The following is a 9,268-nucleotide window of genomic DNA, read 5'->3' on the forward strand; positions in this document are numbered from 1 at the left end:
ATTTTCTCTCATTTTGCTCCAATTAAATGTATTTACCTGCAGACCGAGGGCTGCCATTATCGCTAGTCATATGACATTTTGGTGACTTTCTCTGCCCAATAAACACACTGGTGCAGGTTCTTTGCAGCAATGCTAATGAAGTCCGTTCCTCCACTGACTTTCATTTGTTAGAGTGTCCAACTTGGTGTGACAATATGCCATTCTATTGTTTATCACAGGCAGTATAAAGAAGTCAGTTTTTGTCTAGTAGATTGGTCTGAGATAAGAGAGCTAAAATACATACAAGAGGCTAACAATCTGATACAAGAAATAATAAAAAGAGTTGTTAACATTTAATGTACAATACCTGGAGAGGTGACTCATGTCTTCCTTTGAGTATTTTCACATATTTACTTTTTGGCATGATTCATGTAACCCTTCTTGGCAACGCTATTTAAATGTTGGCACAGTTGCCATTTTTACTTGTTATGCCTCAGAAAACCACCACCACCCCACCAAGTTTGAAAGGAGGAATCCAATGGATACCTCTGCAAGGTGGGGGGGGAAAATGTAATTTTGATGGAGAAACACATTGTTAATATTCAGGCTGATAATTCAAGACACATATGTTTGTTAAACAACTAGAAAAAAACAGAACGTCATGTTTAAAAACACCAAGTTGTATTTAAAATACAAATAAAAATATAAACTTTAAAAACAGTCTGAATTTGCTCCCTTTCAGAACATGTCAATATCCCCATGTCAACATTTGTGTACCAGGAGCTTCTCTGTCACAATGGATATGGGCATCATGTTCTTGTGTAAAGCTGTTTCCGTAAACCTCAATGCACGCAATTACTCAGATTTATTTTGCTTTTTCCTTGCCTCCTTTCTTTTCCGCTGCACCACTTTTAGTTCGGTCATGACTGACAATGTTTTGTATACCCAATGAATCTAAAACAAAAAATGAAAATGATTTACCATTCTAAACATTTCATTGCTCTATTTGACTACTACAAATTATATAATTTTTTGTTTATCTATTTTAGCTTGTCGATTTTAAATCTTCCAACTGATTTTAATATAAGACAAGGAAACACAAAAAGCAATTTAAATGATCATTTACTGAAGGTAAAAAACTAATCAAAACCTATTTCATGTGAAAAAAAAAATATTGCCTCCCTAAACCTAATAACTATTCTACCCTTATCAGCAACAACTGCAATCAAATTATTTCCATAACTGGCAATGGGTCTTTTGGAGGAATTTTTTCTTGGCAGAATTGTTTTAATTCATCCACATTGGAGGGTTTTCAAGCATGAACTGCCTTTTTAAGGGCATCTTACATCTCAATCAGATGTCAGGACTTTGCCTCGACCACTCTAAAACCTTCAGTTTGTTTCTTTGGGCCATTCAGAGGTGGGCTTGCTTGTGTGCTCTTCAGATCATTGTTCTGCTGCATAACACAACCACACTTGAGCTCTAGGTCACAAACTGATGGACGGACATTCTCCTTCAGGATGGTCCAGCAGAATTCATGGTTCCATCAAATATGGCAGGTTGCCCATGTCTTGAAGGAGTAAAGCAGTCCCAGTTTAGCCTACCACCACAGTGTTTGACTTTTGGCATGAAGCTTATTTTGGAGTTTAACTTTTGACTCATCTGTCCAGGGATTATCCCAAATGCCTTGGGGGTCATCGAGATGGTTTTTTTTGTCAAATGTGAGACAAGCCTTTATGTCCTTTTTGGTCAGCAGTGGTTTTCACCTTGCAACTCTCCAATGCATGTCATTTTTGCACAGCCAAATTTTTCTTAGTGGAATCATGAACACTGACAATAACTGAGGCAAGTGAGGCCTGCAGTTCTTTACATGTTAGTCTGGGTCCTTTTATGACATCCGGGATGAGTTGTCCATTCTTGGAATTTCGGTAGGCCTTTTAGCCTACTTAACTTTGGAAGACAGGTTCTATTTACTTAAGGAATGGAATCAAGGGGGCTGGAAGTAATCATGCCTGGGTGTGTAATGACATTGAACACGATTATCAATTACATTTTGAGTAGGGTTGGATAGCTTTTTTCCCTTCTATACACAACATCATCATTTAAAAGCTGGATTTTGTGTTTACTTGGGTTATCTTTGTCTAATAATAAAATTAGTTCGATAATCATGGATTCTTACAAATACATGCAATTAAACCAAAAACAGAAAATAATAAGTCACCACTTTCAATACTTACCACAATGATTATTGCATTACATAGCAATGGTGCTGAAAGTACCAAAGAAATAAACATCCCGGTGGAATCAAAGTATTGCTGTTTTGAAAATGACCTGAAAAATATAAACATTTACACTTTGTATATGTAAAAAAATACAAATACAACCGAAAAACTGCAGAGGTGATGGCAGACAAGTGAAACATTTTAGCAGATGTAGTGAAATTCCATAGATTCGGTAATTTAAATAAGCATAGGACAAGCATAAAGCCCAAGTTTGATATGGGTCAAATGGGGCTTATCTGCCATTAAATTCTACACTTGCGTATAGCATAGACCAGGGTTTACCATATTCCATGGTGCAGGTTGCCATGGTTCCTAAAATGTTACCCCTGGTACCTACATTTTGTGCTCTGTGAATATAAATCTACCAAAAAATAGCTGTTATACACAAAATTATATATTATACACATCTCATTATTGGCTAATTGTACCCAAATTGTTATCTTTTCTAAACAATAAAAACATTACATTAAGCAATGGATCACAACTACAAACGAGGGCCCTACACACACACAGGCGTACGATCTAATGTGGTGCCTGATACACGATACATTTAAGCTTATCAAGAAGTACCTAGGCACATGGTTGCTGGAAGGGTAATATTCAGTACAGCCTTCTACCACAATGAGAAGTCAAAAGCCACTTGACTCTACATAATGTTTTACATATAAACACACTGCAGAATATTCTGTGAAGGGGATGATACAACTCAATTTTTAACAGCCAGGTTAAAAAAATGACCCTAAAACCTTAGTTGCAAATCCTTATAGAAATGTCATTATCTTATCAGGCACTCTTTATGACACATACATATATAATGACAGAGACATAATAAGAGTACCTCCAATTAAAAGCTGCAAATTCATTGATGTATTCTGCACAGCTCACTAATAAAACTGCAAAGAAAATGTATAAATATATTAGTTCTCAAAATGACTGGAACATTCAGTACAAATATTACAGGTCAAGTAAAACAAGCTGAGAGGAATTGCATGACAGGAAATATTAGTGGGCCAAAATCAATGATCTGCAATCAATGTTATTTAAAGGGATGCACCAGCTATCATACCCACGTTAACACATGCATGCATTGGGGGTGTTCTATGCAACCCCCCTTATCCATTTGGCCCTTTCCCTACCCCTCAACTATTTGACCTGCAGGAGATGTGTTCAGTGAGCATGCGCTGAAGATCTCCTACTGACTGCTATGGGACCATGTTTTAGTTCCATTGATTGGAAGCTTCAAGGCAAATATTTGATGGATAGTGCCCCTTTAATCTAACCTACAAGTCTAAGTTGGAAAATGAATTAGAAGCCACATACACACATACACACATATACATACATACACACACACACATTTCTTCAATCTAAGAAGTGGTTTATTACATATAGACTTAAGGACATTTATCAATATAATATATATATATATATATATATATATATATATATATATATATATATATATATATATATATTACACACACATATACATACATACACTGGCCACTTTATTAGATACTCTTCGCTAGTACCGGGTTGGACCCCCTTTTGCCATTCTTCGTGGCATATTTTCTACAAGGTGCTGGAAACATTCCTCAGAGATTTTGGTCCATACGGACATGATGGCATCATGCAGTTGCTGCAGATTTGTCGGTTGCATCCATGATGCAAATCTCCCATTCCACCTCATCCCAAAGGTGCTCTATTGGATTGAGATCTGGTGACTGTGGAGGCCATTGGAGTTCAGTGAACTCATTGTCATGTTCAAGAAACCAGTTTGAGATAATGTGAGCTTTGTGACATGGTGCAGTATCCTGCTGGAAGTAGCCATCAGAAGATGGGTACACTGTGGTTTAAAACAATGCTCAATTGGTACTAAGGGGCCCAAAGTGTGCCAAGAAAAGGTCCTCAAACCATATACCACCACCACCACCACCACCGGCCTGAATCGCTTATACAAGGCAGGATGGATCCACGCTTTCATGTTTACGCCAAAGTCTGACCGTGTCATCTGAATGTCGCAGCTGGAATCGAGACTCATCAGACCAGGTAATGTTGTTCCGGTCTTCCATTGTCACTTAAATCCCCTTTCTTCCCCATTCTGATGCTCGGTTTGAACTTCAGCAAGTTGTCTTGACCAGGTCTACATGCCTAAATGCATTGAGTTGCTTCCATGTGATTGGCTGATTAGCTATTTTTGTTAACAAGCAATTGAAAATGTGTACCTAATAAAGTGGCCAGTGAGTGTGTGTATGTATATAATGTCAAACCTTGCCATACACTAACATACATTTACACACTAACACCATCCAGACACACGCTAACATCCTATGCTCACAAACACGCTACAGTAACACACACACTTACATTTTACCCTCATGTACACACATGCCAACACCATACACTAATACACAAACTAACACTATATACACACTCATGCTAAGCCCATACTGTAACTTAAACACCGTACATGCTACCGTCACACTCTTATGCTGGCTAACACTATACACCCTGAATCCAGCACTACAATACAGTAGACATGCATACTGTGTCACTATATATTTACACACGACTCTAGCGCTATACATACACACACACACACTGACTGCAGATACATATGAACAGCGACACGCACTGATACATCAAGAGGCTGCTAAAATCCAAGCTGCTTTAACCCCCTCAAACTAGTTAACAGGTTAGACCAGTTGGCTTAGTTGAAAAGCAGGCGTAGCTAAGGTGGATTTTTTGTTGATCGATAAAGCACAATCATATTCTAAAGCGCTGTACAATGTTGTCAAGTACTAGAATCCAAACAAGCCGTTGCTGCCTAGCTATGCAGTCCTGTAAATGTGCAAAGCGTTCCCATGGTGATGCAATTAGTGAGAACATGAACACCCTGACTGAGACAAGGAAATGCCTGACTTACCCATCAGCAGAAAGTGAGCAATCTGAAGTCTGTAATATTTAAAGGAAATGCAGGTGACTGCGAAGCACAATATGTGGAATGCAAAGAGTCCTATCAGCCATGGCTCCGTCCAGTCAATTGGCTAAAGAAAGAAAAAAGATCTATATATATATATATATTTACATAGACGCTGCTGTTCTGCACGCAAACATACACAACGACACGTACTGATCTTATTAGTTAAACTGCATACAACACAGTGATATCCGGACAGGAAGTATCCACATACAGATTAGGGCAGCTATGAAGTACCGTATAGATAACCGGCATCTATAATGCCGCATACATTGGTGATAATAACCATGCCCAGTCGGATAGACGCGCGCCATTTAATATACATACACCCTATGCACCCTGAGCTGGCGTACACAGCACCCCTATCACTCACTGCCCGCTCCAGCAGGGCCCAGATCCCGGGATCCTTGTCCATTGCACACACGGAAGTTCCCGGGAGTACTGCTCTCTGGAAGTGGCTATTGCAAGGGGCGGAGTCTACCGCCGGATGAGACGCTGGTCCTGCCCCTGGCTCATAAGGCACGCCCCGTTGCCGTGCTGTGGGATGACTGTGATACGTGAAGTGATTGTGTTAGGGTTTGTATTTAAGGGGTTAATATGGTTTCACTAGCGCAGATCGTCATGTGACTATGCCTGTGTCTTTAGGGCCGCTGTTTAATTTGATCAGGTGCTGACGCTAGACACACTGACAGGCCCACGGGACCCCGTTAGTGTTTGATGAGGGCTCACCAAAGAAACTTAGATAAATATGTAATGCTAACCCTTTTTGTTCCAGGACCTGTTTGTGTATTTTTAGGACCCATCTTGCCATGGCTGTTTTGTGCATTGTACTATAAACGGCTTCCATTGTCCATTGAGTGCTTCAGGACACATACTCATATGTTTGAGGAGGCAGGGGCTCTTTAATGTTTTATGTACGTACCTTTTTATGTTTTATGAGACGCAGCAGCTCACCGTCCATCCATGGTTTAGTTTTCATGACACTTTTTTTCTGCCTAAATGCTCCTTCACTTTTGGTGCATTGGGGTTGCATCAGGGGGATAACTAGAAAGCACAGGTCCCAAGCGCGAACATTTTCCAACCCTTCAAAGTGCCAGCTTTGCCGCCAAACAGTCTGTCTGTGCCACTTTAGCCCCCAAACAGCTTGTATGGCATACAAGCATACCTGGGAACTTTATGGCTCCCACTACCCACAGCCACCCCCCTGCTGGATGCGGGCAGCCAGTGCCACTGATGTCAGTAGACGGTTCTGCTGACACTGAGGGACATGGCGCTGTTTAAGGGGGAAATGGGCAGGGAGTGGGGTGTGTCAGACCCGGCGTTTTCCTGTGGCTACCTGGAAAGGCAGCTCTACTCCCGGAAGCTCAGAGGAAAACCCACAGAACTCCCAGGTATGGTCTCCAGCGCAGGGTCACTGATGCCTGGGTGCAAAAGTTGTTTTGGCGTCCCCAGGTGGGTGTGGTAATATTGCTATCATGTTCCATGATTTCAAGTGAAAATGACAAGTGGATGGAACGTGTATACATTATATAAAAAATTGCTAGTCACTTTCAAAGCACCAGCTAGAAGAAACTATGAAAGGTTGGCCTATCAAGATGCAAAATTAAGAATATGAACATTGCTTCAGGTCAACAAATTCCATTGTTATGGTGTTAACAAAGTTGTTGCGCACATAGGACTTGATTAGCACGTCAGTTGTGTTTTTAGCCCATTGGTGGCATAAAAACACAACTGACGTGGTAGATTGCACTCAAAGCACTTGCCCCAGCACCCAGGTTGCATCCACAGGACTTACCCAGCACCCAGATTGCACTCATAGGAGTTGGTTGCACACATAGGACTTGCCCAGCACCCAGGTTGCATACATAGGATATGCCAGAGCCCAGGTTGCACATATAGGACTTGAAACAGCACCCAGATTGCATTCATGAGACTTGCTAAGCACCCAGATCGCAGTCATAGGACTTGCAGCAGCACCCAGCTTGAATCCACAGAACTTGCTCAGCACCCAGATTGCACACATAAGACGCAACACCCAGCTGACTTGCCCCAGCACCCAGGTTGCACTCTATTTATTTCAATATTCATACTACCCCACTTCTCACTATCTTCCTCTCCCCCCTCTCACTATCCCTCCTTTCTCACTATGTACCCCATCCCACCACTTTTCTAATTCACATACCTTGCTGAAGTCCCGTGGTAGAAGCACAAGGCCTTTGTCTCTCTGTTCCATTGTAGTGCACGCCGCTTCACTGCGTTTCATCGGAACATGACATTATATTTTGTCGATCAGCATGAAGTGCCAGCACCAGAGCAAAGACAGCAGCCTCGTGCTCCTACCACCACAGTCAGGGCAGCGCCAAGGCGGGTGGGGGCAGGGAGCGGAAGAGACTAAGGGTACCCCTCTCTCTCCTCCACTAACTGCCGCCTGGGTGCTGTGCACCTGCCTCGGTGCAGCTTTGCTTCAGCGTGCAGGAAGATAGTGTGAGAGATCATCCAATCGAATGATCTTTACACTCACTGTGCTGCTAACTCCAGATATTACCCGCAGCTACCATCTTTTAAAGGGGCCATAATTGTTACACCCCTGCCATGAGGCATTCAGTGACACCAAAAACTGCTGCAGGGGCCCCGTCTGATCACTCCCTGGAGCGACAACATGCGCCATATTAAATATGGGAGCTTCAGCCTGCTTTAAAACACCTTAAGAGATGATAAACGATTGCCTTCTAAGCCGAAACAGTGTTGCTCGAATGCCTAGATATTGACCCTGATATAGCAGTTTTTTCATTAGCTTTTGCAGATGAGTAACCTATTTTTTCAAATAGGTCAGAAAAAGTGCTTTTTAAAAAAAAAAATAACCATATTTTTTAAATTAATAGTAAAATAGATGATATGATAAAAATGATATCTAAAGACAGCCCTTCTTGTTCTGAAAAAACGATATAATTTGTGTGGATACACTAAAGAACACTGTTAAACTTAAAAAAAAACAAACAAAAAACAGCTCTGTCCTTCAAGGGTTAAAAAAGTCTATGTGATTGTGTATAGAAATCTTAGGGGTACCCAGGTATTTGTATGTCTCTCACGCTCGTCATTTTTTTTTTTACTTTGCTGTTTTATTTCATTAAAATATTCTTAGATACATCCTTTTTCTCTTTTTGTCATATAATTATAGTTTTTTTGTTTGCACATAAAATCAGTTTTTTTCCTTCTTCAGTATTCTTGCATTTTAATAAGGGTTACTTTTTCACATCGGTGATACATCCATTATAAAGCCATGTTAAGATGTATTTTAATTACTTTGATTGGGTTAGGATTCCCCAGTTTATCTTATTGGTAGTCCCACTCACTCATGTTCATCTCTCTCTTTCATTTCCTTTTTCTCTTTGATGTAAGTGCATTGCACTCAGTAAACCGTGGCATACGGTCCTCATTGATGGCATACACTCAAGGTGAAAGTGCCAATCAAGGTGAATTTCCTGTAATAACTGGATATAGACCCCGCATTACTACAGCGTAGCTTGTTATCCGACAGGAAATCATTCTCATTGTCCGTGAATTTCAGATTGTTTTTCTTCTCTCTCGCTGATAGAGTTGTTGGACCTGTGATTTTTATTAAGGCTTTAAAAGGCTTTTTTACTGACTAATGGCAATTTGCAGATGCTGCATTCCCTCCTTCATTGTTTTCCTTTTTGTCCTAGACAAACATTCATCCGTTTTCATTTTTTTTTAAAGTACTTGCCTGTCTGTGGATAGCTTTCATACATAAATACAGAAGACAACAGATAAGAAAAATGCAATTACAATATCTTTACCATGACAAATGTAGCAAAATTATCATATACCAAATCCTCCCCTGTTCATACATTTTTGTGGACTATATTAATCATGTGTTTTCTAGAGTTTCTAACGCCATAAGAAAAGAATTCTCTGGCTGCCCCCCAACATGCACTTCCTTACAACTGAAAGAAAAAAACTTGGCAGCGGGTTGCCTCACCAGAAAAGTACATTAGGTATCCGCTTG

General features: G+C 40.5%; 1 protein-coding gene across 1 annotated transcript; it reads right to left on the minus strand.

Annotated features, from left to right (window-relative positions):
- Positions 1 to 638: 638 nt before the first annotated feature.
- Positions 639 to 5,704, minus strand: TMEM18 (transmembrane protein 18). Its single transcript, XM_053459005.1, has 5 exons — positions 5,615 to 5,704; positions 5,188 to 5,308; positions 3,100 to 3,154; positions 2,217 to 2,310; positions 639 to 933 (listed from the first exon to the last, which is right to left on the minus strand). Exons 1-5 carry the CDS (start codon positions 5,654 to 5,656, stop codon positions 835 to 837), a joined length of 411 nt encoding a protein of 136 aa, XP_053314980.1. The 5' UTR covers positions 5,657 to 5,704; the 3' UTR covers positions 639 to 834.
- Between the last annotated feature and the right edge of the window lie 3,564 nt (positions 5,705 to 9,268).

This window comes from Spea bombifrons, chromosome 3 (assembly GCF_027358695.1).
Source record: "Spea bombifrons isolate aSpeBom1 chromosome 3, aSpeBom1.2.pri, whole genome shotgun sequence".
In the NCBI taxonomy this organism is placed as follows: Eukaryota; Metazoa; Chordata; class Amphibia; order Anura; family Pelobatidae; genus Spea; species Spea bombifrons.